Consider the following 19,882-nt stretch of genomic DNA (forward strand, 5'->3'; position numbering starts at 1 on the left):
TTCTGCTTTACAAGGGAAAGGGGGACAAGTGTGTAGTAGTTTCAGAGGGATAAGCTTGTTAGGTGTAGTTGGGATGGCTTAGGGGAGGGTCTTGATGGAGAGGATTAGGAGAGGAACAGAGGGAGTAATTGGTGAGGAACAATGTGGTTTTAGGACAGGGATGTGTAGATCAGATTTTTGTGGTAAGACAGATATGTAAGAAAGCTATAGGAAAAGGTAAGGATGTTATTTGGGCTTTTATGGATCTGGAAAAGGCTTATGACAAGGTAGACAGGAAGGCACTGTGGGAAGTATTGCAGATATATGGGATAGGAGGAAAGCTGTTAAGAGCAGTCAAGAGTTTTTACGAGAATAGTAGAGCTTGTGTTAAGATTAGAAATGGAGAGAGTGAATGGTTTAAGGTAAAGGTGGGACACCGTCAGGGATGTGTTATGTCACCCTGGCTGTTCAATCTTTACATGGATGGGGTGGTGCAAGAGGTGAATGCAAGGGTAGTGGGTCAAGGGTTGGAGATGGTTAGAGAAAATGGAGAAAAGTGGTAAATAAGCCAGTTGTTGTTTGCTGACGACACTCCGCTTGTAGCAGGATCAGAGGAGGGATTGAGGAAGTTAGTGACAAGAGTTTGAGAAGGTATGTGAAAGAAGGAAGCTGAAGATAAATGTGGGTAAAAGTAAGGTGATGAGATGTACAAGGGGAGAGAGTGACAGCAGGCTGGAAGTGAGCATTAAGGGTGAAAGACTGGAGGAAGTGGATAGTTTTAGATACTTGGGTGCGAATGTGGCAGGAGAGGGGTGGGGGATGGAGGTAGAATGTAGATTGAGAGAAGCAAGTAAATGCCTTTGTGGATTAAAAAGTGTAATGAGAAATGGACATCTGGGAATGGATGCTAAGAGGTTATGTGAAGGGGTGATTGTGCTAACAGCACTGTACATGCACAGAAACATGGAACATAAGAGAGGAAGAGAGAAGGAGTTTGAATGTGTGTGAGATGAAATGTCTGAGAAGTATGATAGGGGTTACTAGGCTCAGATGAGAGGGAGGGTGGGAGGGGTGTGGAGTGTATTTAGGGATGAAATGGGTGGGAGTGTTTTTATACCTTTCCCTTTTTGGCTACCTCCCTTGTAAGGGGGAAAAAGCCTTGGTATATATGTATGTACTAGGCTAGATAGAGTGAGAAATAACGAGGTGAGGAGGAGAACTGGGGTGGAAAGGTAGCTGGGAGATAGGTTGGATGAAAGAGTATTAGGATGGTTTGGACACAATGAAAGAATGAGTGAAGAAAGATTTTTGAGGTGTGGAAGGCAGAGGTGGAAGGAGTGAATATGAGGGGGCATCCTAGGATGGGATGGATGGATGGGGTGAAAGGGGCATTACAAGAGAGAGTCTGTTGAGGAAGGATGGGAGAGGGCAGAAGATGATGCTGTGATGCATGAGGGGGAGTGGGTGGGGGATGGGGGGGAGGAAGTATGTACGAGAAAATTTTGACGCAGCCCGAAGGGATTTTCCCCATCTCCTTTTCTGTATGAGGGGACAGAGGGGGTGGGAGTTATTGGGGTGTCGCCGAGTTAATGAAGCGGCCTTGCTGTGGATGTGCTGTGTCTTGCGATACTGCTTCTGACCCAGGGCAGTGGAAGGATGCAGGGATGACCCGTCATCCAGGAGGTGCCTAGATGAAAGGGAGGAGGGTGGAGGGGAGTGGAATATGTAGGGAATGGAATGGGTGGGAATGGTTTCTATGCCTTTTTCTTTTTGGCTACCCCCCCCCCCTCCGTGTAAGGAGGAAAAAGCCGTTGGTATAAGTATCATTATCAGCAGCCTTACTCGTTCCCTCCCTTCCCCACTTGTCAAGCCTGACATCTGCCCCACCCCCACACTACACAACTAAAACTCATCCTTCACTTCCAAAGTTGTTTCACTCAACAAAAACACATCCATCCTCTCATATACATACCACCAATCTCTCATTTTACTCTCATCTGTGCCACAACAATGCCCATTTAACGACCAAATAATGAGGGTTCTGGTTGGATTCCTCCCAGACCCTCATGCCTTGACTTTACTACAATATCAAGTGAAGTACCCTCATTCTGTTTTGTAAGTGGTGGCAGAATCCCCTACTCCACAACAACCACATAGAGGGATGAAAGAAAAGACTGATATGACTCCAGTGTTCAGGTCACTAAAGGGAGTGAATAAAACACAGATTTCTTGCTTTGGGATGGGAATGAGAAATTCTCTGATCAGCCTATACTACAAAAACAGGTGGCCCTTACATAACTTCTACTTGAATAGTTCTAACATAAGGAGATATTTACCATATTCCTGATGAGGTGGTGTAAGTGGGGCTTTCTGATAGTAACCAGAGAGCAACTTGTAGCCTGAATTTGAATATGGGGATGGACTTAACGATGACTGGTGAAGTGGTGATCGAGATGGTGATGGTGGAAATTTCATTAAACAATCATATGGCACCTTCAGTCTGCAAACAGATTAAATCAACTTTAACATTACAAAAAATTCCAAATACTTGATGTGTATGCAAAAATCATGTTATAACATACATCACACAACACATATCAAAATATATATATATACAGGTCCAATGGCAAATATATACAGGTCCAATGAAAAACATTATATATATATATTTTTTTACATACATATACCAAAGTCTTTTTCCCCTATACAAGGGAGGTAGCAAAAACAGACATAAAATCCACTCCCACACATTGCATCTCCACATACTCCACTCCCATTCACCCTCCTCCCTCCCTCTTATCTTGGCTCCTCCTGGATGATGGGTCATCTCTACATCTTGCCTACTACCCTGGGTCAGAAGCAAGATATAGCACATCCACAGCAAGGCTGCGTCATTGAATCGTTGGCGTGTCAAAATATCATTCAAATATATTCCCTCCCCCATCCCCCACCCACTCCCTTCCATGCATAACAGCATCACCCATTTTACACTCACCCCTATCTTCTGTCTTCTCCTTTCTTCCCCTCTTTCCCAATGCCCCTTTCCTCATCCATCCATCTCATTGGCTGCCCTCTCATGTTCATTCTTTCCACCTCTGCCTTCCACAACTATTTTACTAATCTTTCTTCACTCATTCTTTCCATGTGTCCAAACCATCCCAATACTCTTTCATCAACCCTATCTCCCAAATCCCTTTTCACCCCAGCTTTCCTCCTAACCTCCTTGTTTCTCACTCTATCCAACCTAGTAACTCCTACCATACTTTTCAGGCATTTTATCTCAAACACATTCAAACTCCTCTCTTATGTTCCATGTTTCTGCCCCATATAGTGTTGTCAGCACAATCACTCCTTCATACAATCTCCTCTCAGCATCCAGTCCTAAATGCCTTATTTCTCATTACATTTTTTAATCCACCTGGACATTTACTTGCTTCTCTTAATCTACATTCAACCTCCACTTCCACTCCTCCCTTTCCCACCAGACTCGCATCCAAGTATCTAAAGCGATCCACTTCCTCCAGTCTCTCTCCCTTAATACTCACTTCCAATTTGCTGCCACATTCTGCCCTTGTACAACTCATCACCTCACTTTTCCCAAATTCATCAACTTCCTTCTTTTACACATCTTCCCAAACTCTGTCACTAACTTCCTCAAGCTCTCCTCTGATCTTTATACAAGCAGTGTTATCAGAAACCAATTGGCTTATCTCTCACTTTTCTCCATTTTCTTTAAGCATCTAAAATCTCTGGCCCATTACCCTCGTGTTTACCTCTTGCACCATCCCATCTATGTATACATTGAACAGCCAAGGCAACATAACACATCCCTGGTAAAGTCCCACTTTTACCTCAAACCGCTCACTCTCCCCATTTCTAATTCTAACACAGGCTCTCATAAAAAATCTTGACTGCTTTTAAAAGCTTTCCTCCTATACCATTTACATGTAATATGTCCCACAGTGCCTTTCTGTCTACCGTCATAAGTCTTTTCCAAATCCATAAATGCCCAAAAGATATCTTTACCTTTTCCTACAGCTTTCTCACATATCTGCCTTACCACAAATATCTGATCCACACAACCCTTACCTGTCTTAAACCCACACTGTTCCTAACCAATTCCTCCCTCTTTTCCTCTCCTAATCTTCTTAATAAAAAAACTCCCACAAACCTTCCCAATTACACTTAATAAACTGATCCCTCTGAATCTACTAGTCACACATCCCCTTTTCCCTTGTAAAGTGGAACTATACAGACACTCCTCAAGTCCTCTGGCACTCTACTCTCTTTTAGACAAACTTTAAATAACCTCACCAGCCAGTCCACCATCACTGTACCTCTCTTTTTTAGATACTCCACATGACACCCATCCAACCCAGGTGCTTTACCTGCTCTCATTTTAATAACTGCTTTCACCTCATTCCTTATTTATCCTCCATTTTCCTCATTAATCACTGTCATTTTCTTAGCACTTCCTAATGCTGCTACCTTTCCCTCCCTATCCTCTTTCACATTTAGCAAATCCTTAAAATACTCTGCCCATCTTCCTCTTACTGCTGTCTCTTCCATTATCATCTCTCCACCTGCACCTTTTACCTTTGACCTTTGATTTGTCTCTTCTTCCTTTCTTAATTACCTTTCAAAACATCTTTTTATTACTTTCATAATTTTGTGTCATACTCTTATCCCATTTCACATCTGCTCTACTTTTTGCCTCCTTTATCTAACCCTTTACTTCTCTCTTCTTTGTACCTCTCATATGACATTCTCGTCCTATTTTGTAGCCAATCTGTGAAAGCTCGCTTCTCTTCTACAACCTTCTTTGTTTCCTCATCCCACCATTCACTACCCTTCCTTCTATTTCCTCCCATCCTCCTTGTTCCACACACCATCTTTGCACACCTTGTGACTCCCTCCTTGAAACATCCCTATTCCTCCATTACTAGTTCTACTCTATCCTTTACTCCTTCCCACTCCTCAGCTGCTTCTTGTACTGTTTCTCTTTTTCTTTCTCATTTAAGCACCGTCAAGGGTATTGGCTGCATGTTATTGTTGCAAAGTGGCATGCAGTTGATACTTTAGGGTCTATATGGGGCATCCCTATAGACCAGAGACACACATCATTTTGTCTGTGATTGAAGAAAACTCTGTTCATAGAGAAATTATGACACTTTTATACTACGACTGTCCCTCTGTTATGCTGTCCCCCAACCCCTTGTTATTGTCCTGTACCACTTCCCTGAATATTCATTTCCTCTTTTTGCCTACCCTGTGGTGGGGGGAGAGACTGCTACCACCAAGTCCTTCCACTTGAGTCATAAGAGGTTAAAAAATAATGGGACGGGGGATGGGATTAGGAGTCCAACTACCTGTCACCCCAAAGGGGACATTCCTAAAAAAAGTAAAGGCATAAGAGGGTCTGGGAGTTTTCCAACCAGTACCCTAAGGTTTGGGTCTTTTAGTGTGCGTGGATGTGGTACTGATGAGAGTAAAAGGGAAGAGATAGGCAGTATGTTTGCAAGAAGAAAGATGGATGTGCTGGGTTTGAGTCAAACTAAAATGCAAGGGAAGGGCAAGTGTGAGTTTGGGAGTATAGCTGGGAGGTACTCAGGAGTGAAGAGGGGACAAGTACGTGAAGAGATAGGTAAAAGTGTAGTGGAGTGGAAAGAGGTTTCATCAAGGTTGATGTGGATGAAGGTGAACCTGGGAAGGGAGATGTGGGTTTTTGTAAGTGCGTATGGGCCTGGTAGTGAGAAGAGTGTAGAGGAAAGGGAGGCTTTTTGGGTAGATATAAACGAGTCCATAGAGGGATTAAGAAGAAATGTCAATGTAGTTGTATTGGGAGACCTTAATGCTAGGGTAGGAAACGAACCAATAGACGGAGTGATTGGGAAGTATGGAGTTCCAGGTAAAAGTCGTAGTGGAGAATTGATGGTGATGTGTCTTGAAAGAGAGTTGATGATAGCAAACACAGTGATTAGGAAGTCAAGCATAAGTACACATGGAAGAGGGTGGTGGATAGATGGGTGGCAGATAGAGCATTAATGGACTATAGTGGTGATCTGGAGTATGGTAGGAAGAGTTAAGGATGTACATGTTCTAAGGGGAGAGTGTGGGGGAATATCAGATCATTTTCTGGTAGAGAATAGGTGGAGAAAGAGGAAAAGGGTAGAAGCGAGGGAGGTACTTAGAGTGAACTGTTTAAATGAGAAAGAAAAGGAGAATGAGTATAAGAAGCTGAGAGAGGAGTGGGAGGGAGTGAAGGATAGAGTAGAGCTAGGAGTGGAGGAGGAGTGGGGATGGTTCAAGGAGGGAGTCATAAGGTGTGCAAAGATGGTGTGTGCAACAAGGAGGGCAGGAGGAAATAGAAGGAAGGGTAGTGAGTGGTTGGATGAGGAAGCAAAGAAGGGTGTAGAAGAGAAGAAACAGGCATTCATAGATTGGCTACAAATTAGGACGAGGGAATCGTATGAGAGGTACAAAGTAAAGAGAAGGGAAGTTAAGCATAAGATAAAGGAAGCAAAGAGGAAAGCAGATGTGAAATGTGTTAAGAGTATGACAGAAAATTTTGAAAGTAATAAAAAAAATGTTTTGGAAAGAAATTGGAAGAGGAGGGTAATCAAGTAGAGGAGATAAAAGGTCCAGATGGAGAGATGATAATGAAAGAGAAGGCAGTGAAAGGTGGGCAGAGTAGAGTATTTTAGGGAGTTGCTAAATGTGAAGGAGGATGGGGAGGGAGGGGTGGTTGCAGTGGGAAGCACTGGGAAGGTGAGAGTGGTGAATGGGGAGGGTGGAGGAGGGGTAGGGAAATATGAAGTGAAAGTGGCTGTTAAGATGATGGGAGCGGGTGGGGCACCTGGGTTGGATGGATGCCATGGAGAATGTCTGAAGAAAGGAGGTACAGTTGTGATGGACTGGCTGGTGAGGTTGTTTGATGTTTGTCTGAGAGAGGGTAGAGTGCCGGAGGACTGAAGGAGTGCCTGTATAGTTCCGCTTTACAAGGGAGGGGGGACAAGTATGAGTGTAGTAGTTTCAGAGGGATCAGCTTCTTGAGTGTAGTTGGGAGGGCTTATGGGAGGGTCTTGATTGAAAGGATTGGGAGGGGAACAGAGGGAGTGGTTGGTGGGGAGCAGTGTAGTTTTGGGATAGGTGGGGGCTGTGTAGATCGGATTTTTGGAGTAAGACATGTGTGAGGGGGCTGTGGGAGGGGGTAGGGATATTTTTTTGGGCTTTTATAGATCTGGAAGGGGCTTGCGACAGGGTGGACGGGGGAGCACTGTGGATGTGTGGGATAGATGGGAGAGCTGTAAAGAGCAGTCAAGATTTTTTGCAAGAGTGGTGGAGCTTGTCAGGGATGTGTAATGTCACCCTGGCTGTTCAATCTGTACATGGATGGGGTGGTGCGAGAGGTGAGTGAGGGGGTGGTGGGTCGAGGGTTGGAGATGGTTGAAGATGGAGAGTGGGAAATGAGCCAGCTGTTGTTTGCTGATGATGCTGCACTTGTAGCAGGATCAGAGGAGGGATTGAGGAAGTTAGTGACAGTTTGAGAGGGTGTGTGAAAGAGGGAAACTGAGGATAAATGTGGGCAAAAGTAAGGTGATGAGATGTACATGGGGAGAAAGTGACAGCAGGCTGGAGGTGAGCATTAAGGGTGAGAGACTGGAGGAAGTGGATAGTTTTAGATACTTGGGTGCGGATGTGGCAGAAAAGGGAGGAGTGGTGGTGGAAGTAGAATGTAGATTGAGAGAAGAGTGTTGATGCCTTGGTGGATTGGGGGAGGATGGTTGTATGGAGTGATTGTGCCGACAACACTGTACAGGGCAGAAGCATGGAACATAAGAGAGGAAGAGAGGAGTTTGAATGTGTTTGAGATGAAATGTCTTAGAAGTATGATAGGGGTTACTAGGCTAGAGTGCCAAAAATGAGGAGGTGAGGAGGAAAACGGGTGGAAAGGGAACTGGGAGATAGGGTTGATGAAAGAGTATTAGGATGGTTTGGGCACATGGAAAGAATGAGTGAAGAAAGATTAGTAAAAGAGGTGTGGAAGGCAGAGGTGGAAGGAGTGAATATGAGAGGGCATCCTAGGATGAGATGGATGGATGGGATGAATGGGGCATTACAAAAGAGAGGAAGGTCTGTTGAGGAAGGATGGGAGAGGACAGAAGATAGGGGTGAATGGAGAAGGGTTGTGTATGGATGATGCTGTGATGCATGAGGGGGAGTGGGTGGGGGATGGAGGTGAGGAAGTGTTAATGAGAGAAAATTTGACACAGCCCGAAGGGATTTCTCCCCATCTTCTCCTTTTCTGCATGAGGGGAAAAGGGGGTGGGGGGTCGCCGAATTTATGAAGCGATGAAGTGGCCTTGCTATAGATGTGCTGTGTCTTGCGACACTGATTCTGACCCAGGGCAGTGGACAGGATGCAGGGATGACCCGTCATCCAGGAGGTGCCAAGATAAGAGGGAGGGAGGAGGGTGGAGGGGAGTGGAATATGTAGGTAATGGAATGGGTGGGAGTGGAATATGTAGGTAATGGAATGGGTGGGAGTGCTTTCTATGCCTTTTTCTTTTTGGCTACCCCCTGTGTAAGGGGGAAAAATCCTTTGGTATATGTATGTATTTAAGCACCTCCCTACCTTCTGTCCTTTTCCTCTTTCTCCATCTATTCTCCAATCTCAATTTACCTTCCACCAAAAAATTATCTGATATTCCCTCACTCACATACCTTAGAACATGTACATCCAAAATTCTTCCTACTCTTTTCCTGGTTACCACTATAGTCCATTAAAGCCCTATCTACCACGCTTCCACCCACCACCCTCTCCCATGTGTACTTATGCTTGACTCTCTTCCTAAACACTGTATTTGACACTTCCACCATCAACTCTCCAATGATTTTCTGGAACTCCTCACTTCCCAATCACTCCATTTATTGGTTAATTTCCTACCCTAGCATAAAGATCTCCCAATACAACTACATTGACATTTCTCTTAAACACTCTATGCACTCATTTAAATCTATCAAAAAACGGGCACTCACAAAAACCCACATCTCCCTTCCCATTTTCACCTTCATCCGCATAAACTTTGAAGAAACCTTCTTCCACCACACACTTACCTATCTCTTCAGTTACTAATATAGCCATCCCTTATCTCTTTTGTTCTCTCTTCACTCCTGACATTCACCCAACTACACTTCCAAACTCAAACTCTCCCCCATCCCTTTCAACTTTAGATTCACTGTATGTTGAGAAAAAGGATTGTGGTACTCCTCAAGGCAGTTGTAGCTCCTCTTGGGGATCGGTGCCACAACCACCAAATACCAGCCTCCGGAAACATATTCATAATCATATCACTCACCGCTCCATTAACACACTGCTGCATGCCAGACCCCCTGATACCCTTCTGAATCCTCTCTCCCATGAAAGGACAGAGTCCACCTGGCCAGACTGCGGTGCAGCCACCACCCAGCACTTCTAAGCTACCAGAAGAGGCTGGATGACTGCATTGTGAACAGCTGCCCAGGATGTAATACTTCACCCCATACCATACAACACATAATGGAAGACTGCATTATACACAATCATGCATGCAAACAACACAACATACACTCTATAAAGGATTTGTGGGAAAACCCAGTTTCGGCTGTGGCATTCCTTGGGGAGATGGGACTGCTCAGACAGTCTAGGGAACGACAACAACTACAACTTAGATTCACTCAATGGCAACACATTAATCTTTCTTCTCACAAACATAATACCTATCTCTTCCCTTTTACTCTCATCTGTACCACATCTACACATATTAGAAGACCCAAACTTTAGTGTTCTGGATGGAAAACTACTTCTGCACCCTCTTATATCTTTACTTTTTTTTTTTTGGAATGGCCCCTTTGGTGCTAAAGAGAGCAGGATGCCTAGTCCTATCCCTGTCCTGTTTGTGTTCCCTTTTATGACTCGAGTGGAAATACTCAGTGGCAGATTCTTCTCCCCCATAGGGTTCAGGGAAAAAAAAAAAAAAAAGGAAATGCACATACTGAGATGTAGTACAGGAGAATATTAAGAAGGGGGGCTGGCATAATGTAGGGACAGTCACAGTATAATAAAATATCATTTCTCTATAAAGATTTCCTTAATCGCAAAATGAAGCGCAACTCTGGTCTGTAGGGGTGACCCATACAGATCTTAAATCATCAGCTGCATGCTACTGAGCAGCTTTTACCCCCACAACATGGAGCCAATACCCCAGACTTTGAAGTTCAGGTTACTAGTGCTAAACAAACTCTTTGATACATTACACCCCTGATGACTCCAAAATTAAATATGTATGATCAAATTAGGCCCACAAAAAGTTAATGCAAAAAGCCTCAACGAACTCCAACTCTAGTATTTAGGCCATTATATGTGCATGGATGTGGTACAGATGAGAGCAAAAGTGAAGTTTGGTAAAATGCTTTAGAGAAAAAAGATGGATGTGTTAGCACTGAGTGATACAAAAATTAAAGGAAAGGATGAATTGGGGTTTGGGAACACTGTGAATAGTGTCAGGAGTGGCAAGAGGGAGAGGGAGAAGAGAGGCACTATAAGTGATGAGATTACTGCATGGACAGAATTGTCATCAAGAACAATGTGGAAAGTGAAATTAGTATGGGAGACAGCTTTTGTGAATACAAATGGCCTTGGTAGTAAACACGGCACGGAAAGTGAAAAGAAAGAAGCATTTTGGATTGATTTAAGGAGGCCAGCGCGCTCGAGAACGACCTTCGCCAATTATGATCGGAATTTCGCGAAATTTTAATATGTTATATATGCATATACTGAGATGTTCACCACCAATTTTCATATCATTTGGTTGAAAAGCAATGAAGTTATTAATAAAAATGTTTTTTGAAAAATTACAAACTTTCTCATTTATCCATTGACTGAGCATGCTGAAAAGAATACCACAAATGCTCTATGGCAATACCTAAAAAATTATCGTACAGTTTTAGGAATTTACTCTTAGTTTAGGAGAAAGATTTTTTTTTTTTTTTTTTACATAAAATACAATATAGCAACTTCTATCTCAAAAAATGAAAAACCCTACTATAAAAAAGTTTGCAAATTTATTCAGCTTTCGAATGATCCAAACCCCATTAAAATTGGCCAAGTAGTTACGGAGGAGATAGCAAAAATGTAGAGAAAAGTGTAGTTTTGAGATATTGAGCTTTGAAGTTCAAAATACATTTCCCTGCATTTTTTATATATTTCATTTAGATTTTTTTTTTCTCTGCGCCAATCTTCATGCATTCTTTGTCATTCACATGTTATTATAAAGTGTAGCTGGTACCTGGTCCCCCCTTTTACGAGGTATTAGCAGCTCAGAAGGCGAGGGTTTCAGGAGGCACCACCTTCCTCATTGTCGCCAGGTTCGCTTACTAGCTCCCAGCTGGAAATCGGAGCTGAACAATAGTTTTGTCTTCCTCTTTCTGGTCTTTGGTGTCCCTTTCCGTTCTGTGTCTTTGTCTTGTTCCTCAAATGCTTTTGTAACGATGGGATTGACTCCAACCAAGTGAAAAAGAAGATTATGTGTCCTTCCAAAGTTATGATCAATGACAGTCACTCTTATGACGAAAAACACTCGGAGCGTTTCATTTGAAGAGGCACGTGATGGTAAGTCACGCATGCTCGATGTTTGCGGTGACGTCATTTGAGAAAAGAATATGGAGGGGTAGAGGAGTGCGATAACGTGCGGTCAGCATAGCGAGCCCAGGTGCACCCAGCAGCACTGCTATGAGTCATCTCCAGTAATAACCGAGGCAGAAGTACACTCTTTCTCAATTATCTGATTCAGTTTCTTAGCTCTTTCATGAAACGCACGTTTCTTCTTTGAATGTTTAGGCATTCTTGAAATGATTATAGCTTCAAATTAAAGTAAATAAAAGTTCTCCAAGGAGCAACAATTCGCTTTCTCTGCCTACTCACAATAATTCTCTCAGTTTACTCACGAGTGCGAAGTGCTTTCCCCACGTGTAGGACAAGTTTCCAGCTAGTCTTTATTAGCGAATAACAAAATACATTGCATTTGTGCCATTTTTATTGCGATGAAATAACTTAGTCGAACATATGTGCAGCGAAGGTGTACTGGGAAGTGGAGGGGGGGGGGTCAGAAAAATAGTTATAACTCCTTTATTTTTTGGTATTTCGCTGAAATATTTCAGGACTGGCTTGCCAAAGGCCACTAGATGACAGGGATTTTTTTTTGTTTTTTTCGAATATTTCAAATTTTTTTTTTGGAAATTCATCGCGACGGCCCCCTTAATGAACATGTTTTGGAAGAAATGTAAATTCAATGAAGGGGCCTCTTATTGTTAGAACAGATGAATCATTGATAAAGTAGTAGAAGGCATGGGTCGACAGGAACTATAGCAGAAATATGTATAATTTACTTGAGTATCATCTTGTGGTGAACTTTAGAAGGGCATGTGAGAGGAAAAAGCTGAAAGCATATGAGTGCAAAACTAATGTGATTGGCTGTGCAAAGGTTGAGGGTGTCAGAGAATTAGACATGACCTTGAAAGAAAAGAGGCTGGAGGAAGTGAAGTGTTTAAGTATTTATGGTCACATATAGCAAGGAATGGAGGAGTTAAGGCAGAGATAAATTACAATGCAAGGCAATGGGTAGTCTATATACAGCTGCAGCCAAAACCATCACCTTTACCCTATATGATTTGATTGCTGGTGTAGGTAACAGTCACAGTTGGGAACTGAGAAGTGCAAGACTCAAACCCATCTCTTGGAAAATGTGAGACCACCATACTTCTGAATGTGACACCAGTGTACAGTGTAAGATAAGCAAAGTCATGGGAAGGGGGGTGAGGGAATGAAGAGTGTCATGAGAAATTGGTATCTGGGAATGAATGAAAAAACTGTACTGTACAAACAAGTGCTTGTGCCCATGACATTGTACTTGCAATTTAAAGGAGGCAGAAGGAAGCCTGTATTTGAGATGTGCTTCAGTATGGTAGGAATTATTAGGATGGATAGATTGAGAAATGATGTAAGGCAGTTAGTAGGGATAGAGATGGCAGACAGGATTGATCAAAGACTATTGGGATGGTTTGGGCATATGGAACAAGTGAAGACTAGTGGAAAGAGTGAAAGGCAGTAGTAGATGAGTAAGTTTGATGGGAAGACCAAGAATGAGGTGGATGAACAGAGTGGAAAGGGCACTGGGTGCAAGAGGAATATCTATTACACAAGGAAAAGGGGGCACGAGATAAGTGAGTGGAGAATGGTTATGAATAGAAGAAAAATTGATATAGCTTGAAGGGATTACTTCCTGTCTGCTCTGTGAATTCTTGAGTGCATAAGGGGGGAGAGCCATGTAATGAAGCAGTAAAGATGAACCAAGTTTAGCAGTTGGGCCATGCTGTGAAGGTGTTGTGTCTTGTTGCATTGCCTATGACCCATGCAGGTGAGCCAGAGGGATGATAGCACTTCATCAACAAGGTTGGGGGGTAGAGATGAATGGATTATGGATGGGTGTGGAATGAAGGATAGGTGTATGCCTAGACTCAGCAACCCACTCACCCCTCCATCCCCACCCCTGGGTATGAGGGGGAGGCTTTTTGGTATATGTATGTATATATGTCCTAATGCATTTTTACCTTGCACCAATTTCTTCAACAAACACATCAACAGGTCCTTTGTTCTCCGACATCCTTTGTATGTGGCCATGAAAGACCTCTAGTTTGTCATTCTTATTACCTGTAATAAAAAAGAAAACAATAAATCTAAACTTTATAAATCAAAGGAATTCCTAACATGTATGTAAACATTGGCCTTTCGACCTGGTATGGGGAAGATAAAGTCAAAATATGCCTTGTGCTACAAGAAATATATAGTGAGGGGGATCCCATCCCCATATTCCATCAAACTTCATTTTAAAACACATGGAAATAAGTGATAACATTCTCATCTACACTCCCAACAACCACATGAGCAAAGTTGAGGTAACAATTATTGTTAGTCTTACTGTGGTTAACTCCTGATGCTCCTGGAGAGGCATCTGAGTGAGAGTTGCGGGCTTGATGCTCCTGCCGCATAGCTTCTACCTCCTCCCTGTTTGGAAGCTGTTCTAGTTTTATTAGAACTTTCACTCCTGCCTGGAATCCATTGCTATCAAATGGTCCAAAACGTGCCTCTGCAACGAAAAGGGTTTGTAATAATTCATTGATAACAAATATAACAGATTTACTCTACACCAGTATCCATTAGAGTACTGTAAGCCATTACCAACAAACTGAGGTGACTATGGTAGGGGAGAGCAAAATCCTCACAAGGGATCTGCTGATTAATATCGGCATCAGCACGAATCGACACTTTTTTTTTTTAAGTGAATTGACATACGCATGAATCGGCATTTTTTTAAGAATGGGATTTGGCATCAGCAATATTTTGCCGATGCTATTAAAATGACAGCATAAGTCACAGTAAATGTTAGAGCAAATTATGTAAATTTTTATTTTACCGTTGTATTTCTTATATAAAATTAAACAAAAAATATATATTTTTTGAAACAGCAAAGTTTCTACAACAGAAATTAAGAGAGAGTAATACGAGACTAAATTGTCAGGGCCTCTCTGGACTCAATCGATTTTACCCGCTTATACTTGCAAAAAATGGGCAGACGGATTTACTCCCACGAGGCTTAAAAATTGCTAAATTAAAAACATTTGACATCTTTATAAATAGTATCACATATTATTTTTTTCTAACAAGTTGTTAAACATCAACAAAACAATCAAAAGTATTATTTAAATTTTTTGTTTTATGTATTGTTTTAGTGATTATGTACTACTGGCTTATAGAATAAAACCACTAATTATGCTTAGTGATGTTTTAAATATATTTGTCAACATAAATTTCTGAGGGAAACAAGTACATAATAAAAGTAGATACGTAATAAAATAGTTAAAAAGTATCCCAATCTGCCGTGTATTCTACAAAGATTATAAAGCAAGTAAAAATTATAATTCAATCACATACATATATATATACCAAAGGCTTTTTCCCCCTTACAAGGGAGGTAGCCAAAAAGAAAAAGGCATAAAAACCATTCCCACCCATTCCATCACTAATATGCTTCACTCCCCTACAACCTCTACCCTCCCTCTTATCTTGGCACCTCCTGGATGATGGGTCATCCCTGTATCTTGTCCACTGCCCTGGGTCAGAAGCAGTGTCAAAAGACACAGCACATCCACTTCAATAAATCGGCGAACCCCCCACTCCGTTCCCTCATGCAGAAAAGGAGAAGACAGGGAGAAATCTCTTCTGGCTGCGTCAAATTTTTCTCACATATACTACCTCGCCCCAACCCCATTCTACTTCATGCATCACATCATCATCCATATACAACCATTCTCCATTCACCCCTGTCTTCTGTCCTCTCCTGTCCTTCCTCAATAGACATTCCCCTCTTCCCCAAAGCCCCTTTCACCCCATCCATCCATCTCATCCTAGGTCGCCCCCTCATGTTCACTCCCTCCACATCTGCCTTCCATGCCTCTTTTACTAATCTTTCTTCACTCATTCTTTCCATGTGTCCAAACCATCCCAATACTCTTTCATCTACCTTATCTCCCAACTCCCTCACCACCCCTATTCTCCTCCTCACCACCTCATTTCTCACTCTATCCAGCCTAGTAACCCCCATCATACTTCTCAGACACCTCATCTCAAACTCCTCCTCTCTTCTTCTCTTATGTTCCATGTTTCTGCCCCGTATAGTGCTGTTGGCACAATCACTCCTTCACACAATCTCCTCTTAGCATCCATTCCCAAATGTCTATTTCTCATTACACTTTTTAATCCACCAAGATATTTACTCTCTTCTCTCAATCTACATTATACCTCCACCTCCACTCCCTTTCCTGCCACATTTGCACCCAAGTATCTAAAACTATCCACTTCCTCCAGTTGCTCTCCCTTAATGCTCAATTCCAGTCTGCTGCCAGTTTCACCCCTTGTACATCTCATCACTTTACTTTTACCCACATTCATCTTCAGTTTTCTTCTTTCACACACTCTCCCAAACTCTGTCACCACCTTCCTCAATCCCTCCTCTGATCCTGCTACAAGTGCAGTGTCATCCACAAACAACAGCTGGCTCACCTCCCACTTTTCTCCATTTTCTTTAAACATCTCCAATCCCTGACCCACCACCCTTGCATTTACCTCTCTCACCACCCATGTATAAGTTGAACAGCCAGGGCCACATAACATATCCCTGACGAAGTCCCACCTTTACCTCAAACCACTCACTCTCTCCATTTCTAATCCTGACACATGCTCTACTACTCCCGTAAAAACTCTTGACAGGTCCTAGAAGCTTTCCTCCTATCCCGTATATCTGCAAAACCTCCCATAATGGCTTCCTGTCTACCCTCTCATAAGCCTTTTCCAGATCCATAAAAGTCAAAAACCATCCTTACCTTTTCCTATAGCTTTCTCACATATCTGTCTTACCACAAAAACCTCTACCTGTCCTAAATTCACAGTTCCTCACCAATCCTCTCGATCAAGATCCTCCCATAAGCCTTCCCAACTACACTTAACAACCTAATCCCTCTGAAACTACTACACTCACACTTGTCCCCTTTTCCCTTGTAAAGTGGAACTATACAGGCACTCCTCTAGTCCTCCGGCACTCTACCCTCTCTCCAGCAAACATTAAATAACCTTACCGGCCAGTCCACCATCACTGTACCTCCTTTTATTAGACATTCCGCATGGCATCCATCCAGACCAGGTGCCTTACCTGCTTTCATCTTAACAACTGCCTTCACTTCATCTTTCCTTATTTCTCCTCCATTTTCCTCACTCATCACTCTCATTTTCTTAGCACTTCCCACTGCAACTACCTTTCCCTCTCTATCCTCCTTCACATTTAGCAACTCTCTAAAATACTCTGCCCATCTTCCCCTTACTGCCTTCTCTTCCATTATCATCTCTCCAACTGCACCTTTTACCTTTTCTTCTCTACTTGATTCGCCTCCTCTCTCTCTCTTAATTTCTTTCCAAAACATATTTTTATTACGTTCAAAATTTTCTGCCATACTCTTACCCCATTTCACATCTGCTCTCCTCTTTGCCTCCTTTACCTTGCACTTTACTTCTCTTTTCTTTTCTTTGTACCTCTCATATGTCCATCCTATTTTGTAACCAATCTGTGAAAGCTCGCTTCTTCTCTTCTACAACCTTCTTTGTTTCCTCATCCCACCATTCACTACCCTTCCTTCTATTTCCTCCCGTCCTTCTTGTTCCACACACCATCTTTACACACCTTGTGACTCACCTCCTTGAACCATCCCCATTCCTCCTCCACTCCTAGCTCTACTCTATCCTTCACTCCCTCCCACTCCTCTCTCAGTTTCTTCTTTTACTCTTTCTCCTTTTCATTTTCATTTAAAGTTCACTCTAAGCACCTCCATACCTTTTATCCTTTTCCTCTTTCTCCATCTATCCTCCACTCTCAACTTGCCTTCCACCAAAAAATGATCTGATATTCCCCCACTCTCTCCCCTTAGAACATGTACATTCTTAACTCTTCCTATTATACTCCTATCTACCACTACATAGTCCATTAACACTATCTACCACCCTCTCCCATGTGTACTTATGCTTGACTTTCTTCCAAAACACTGTATTTGCTATCATCAACTCTCTAAACATCTGCACCATCAACTCTCCACTATGATTCTTTCCTGGAACTCCACATTTCCCAACCACTCTGTCTATTGCTTCATTTCCTACCCTAGCATTCAGGTCTCCCAATACTACTACACTGACATTTCTCCCTAACCCCTCTATGCACTCATTTAAATCTATCCAAAAAGCCTCCCTTTCTTCTACACTCTTCTCACTACCAGGCCCATATGCACTTACAAAAACCCACATCTCCTTTCCTTCATCCACATTATCCTTCTCACTACCAGGCCCACATCACTTACAAAAACCCACATCTCCTTTCCTTCATCCACATTACCCTTGAAGAAACCTCCTTCCACTACACTACACATTTACCCATCTCTTCACTTACTAGTATAGCCACCCATTCTCTCCCTTGCCCTCTCTTCACTCCTGAGAACCTCACAACTACACTCCCAAACTCACAATCGCCCTTCCCTCTCAACTTAAGTTTCACTAAAAGCCAACACATCCATCTTTCTTCTCACAAACATACTACCCATCTCTTCCTTACATCACTGCTTCTGACCCAGGGCAGTGGACAAGATGCTGGGATGATCTGTCATCCAGGAGGTGGCAAGAGGGAAGTGGGTAGAGGGAAGTGGAGTATGTAGGGGATGGAATGGGTGGGAGTGGTTTCTATGCCTTTGTTTTTTTGGCTACCTCCCTTGTATGGAGGTAAAAGCCTTTGGTATATGTATTTCATTACATGACAATCCTCCCAACTCATCCATTGAAAAAAAAAAAAAAAATCACGAAGCTGTGTACCAAGGGCTGATTCCCCAATATATGGGAGGTGGCCAAGTCAAAGCCTGCACCCACTCCTAAACACCACTCTTTGTTTCCTTATCTCAGCTTCCCATGGATGATGGGTCATCCCTGTCTCTTGGCCTCTGAATCCAAAGCAATGCAGCAAGAACCAGCACATCCACAGCAGGGCCACTTCACTTACATAGCAACCCCCTCTACCTGTCCCCTCATGCAGAAACTATAGAAGACAATAAGAAATTCCTTTGGGCTGTCAAAATACCATCCATACACAACCACCCTCCATTCACCCAGGCTATCCCCTCCCTTCTTCCTTCCATGCCCAACAAACATTCTCTTCTTGTTCAAAGTCCCTTTTACCCCCATCAATCCATTCACCTTCTCCTCAGTATTCTCCTAAGTTCATTCCATCATACCTTCCACACCTCTTGCTAATCTTTCTTCACTCATTCTTTCCATGTGTCCAAACAATTCCAAAAGTCTTTCATCACCCCTATCTGGCTGCACTCTTTCCACCCCTGCTCTCCTTCTCACTTCATTTCTCACTCAATTCCCATTGGGCTGTGCCAAATTATTTGCACATACTTTCTAACCCCACCTCATCCCCCAACCTTCCCTTCCATACATCACAGCATCATCTATTCACAACCATTCTCCACTAACCCCTATCTTCTGTCTTCTCCCTTCCTCAACAGACATCTCCCTCTTTCCTAATGCCCCTTTTACCCCATCCATCCATCTTTCTCAGTGGCCCCCTCATGTTCACTCCTTCCACCTCTGCCATTCCTATTTTACTAATCTTTCTTCCCCCACTCTTCCCAGGTATCCAAACCATCCCAATACTATTTCATCAACCCTATCTCCCAACTCCTTTTCCACCCCTGCTCTCCTCCTCACCTCGTTTCTCACTTTATCCAGCCTAGTAATCCTTACCATACTTCTCAGACATTTCAACTCAAAACACATTTAAAATCTTTTTTTCTTCCTCTCTTAGGTTCCATGCTTCTGCCCCATATAGTGCTGTCAGCACAATCACCCATTAGTACAATCTGCTCCTAGTACCTATTTCCAGATATCTTTTTCTCATTATACCTTTCAATTCCCCAAGGCATTTAATTGCTTATCTCAAGCTACATTCTATCTCCACTCCTCCATTTCCCTCCACATTTGTCCAAAAGTATCTAGTTATCCCCTTCCTTTAGTCTCTCTCCCTTAATAACCACTGCCAATTTGTCATCCTCCTCTCCCTTTGTTCAATCACTTCACTTTTACCAACATTTATCTTCAACTTCCTTCTTTTGCACACCTTCCCAAATTCAGTCACTAACTTCCTTAATCCTTCCTCTGATCCTGCTACAAGTGCAGTGTCATCAGTAAACAACAACAGGCACATCTCCCATTTTT

At 42.7% G+C, this 19,882-nt stretch overlaps 1 protein-coding gene and 1 long non-coding RNA gene across 8 annotated transcripts in view; one reads left to right on the forward strand and one right to left on the reverse strand.

Moving 5' to 3' along the window:
* Positions 1-19,882, reverse strand: part of LOC143018152 (uncharacterized) — a 322,520-nt gene that overhangs the window by 238,738 nt on the left and 63,900 nt on the right. For all 7 annotated transcript variants that reach the window (XM_076173292.1, XM_076173293.1, XM_076173290.1 and 4 more), the window contains 3 exons: positions 13,995-14,162; positions 13,627-13,726; positions 2,316-2,479 (listed from right to left, as the gene is read on the reverse strand). In XM_076173292.1, coding sequence (XP_076029407.1) covers positions 2,316-2,479; positions 13,627-13,726; positions 13,995-14,162 — 432 coding nt within the window. The remainder of the gene's footprint in view (positions 1-2,315; positions 2,480-13,626; positions 13,727-13,994; positions 14,163-19,882) is intronic.
* The window catches only part of LOC143018154 (uncharacterized), a 221,675-nt gene that overhangs the window by 174,852 nt on the left and 26,941 nt on the right, over positions 1-19,882 (forward strand). The gene's annotated exons all lie outside the window — the stretch shown is intronic.

Source organism: Oratosquilla oratoria, chromosome 34 (genome assembly GCF_046742065.1).
Source record: "Oratosquilla oratoria isolate Oo_2021 chromosome 34, ASM4674206v1, whole genome shotgun sequence".
NCBI classification, from domain to species: domain Eukaryota; kingdom Metazoa; phylum Arthropoda; class Malacostraca; order Stomatopoda; family Squillidae; genus Oratosquilla; species Oratosquilla oratoria.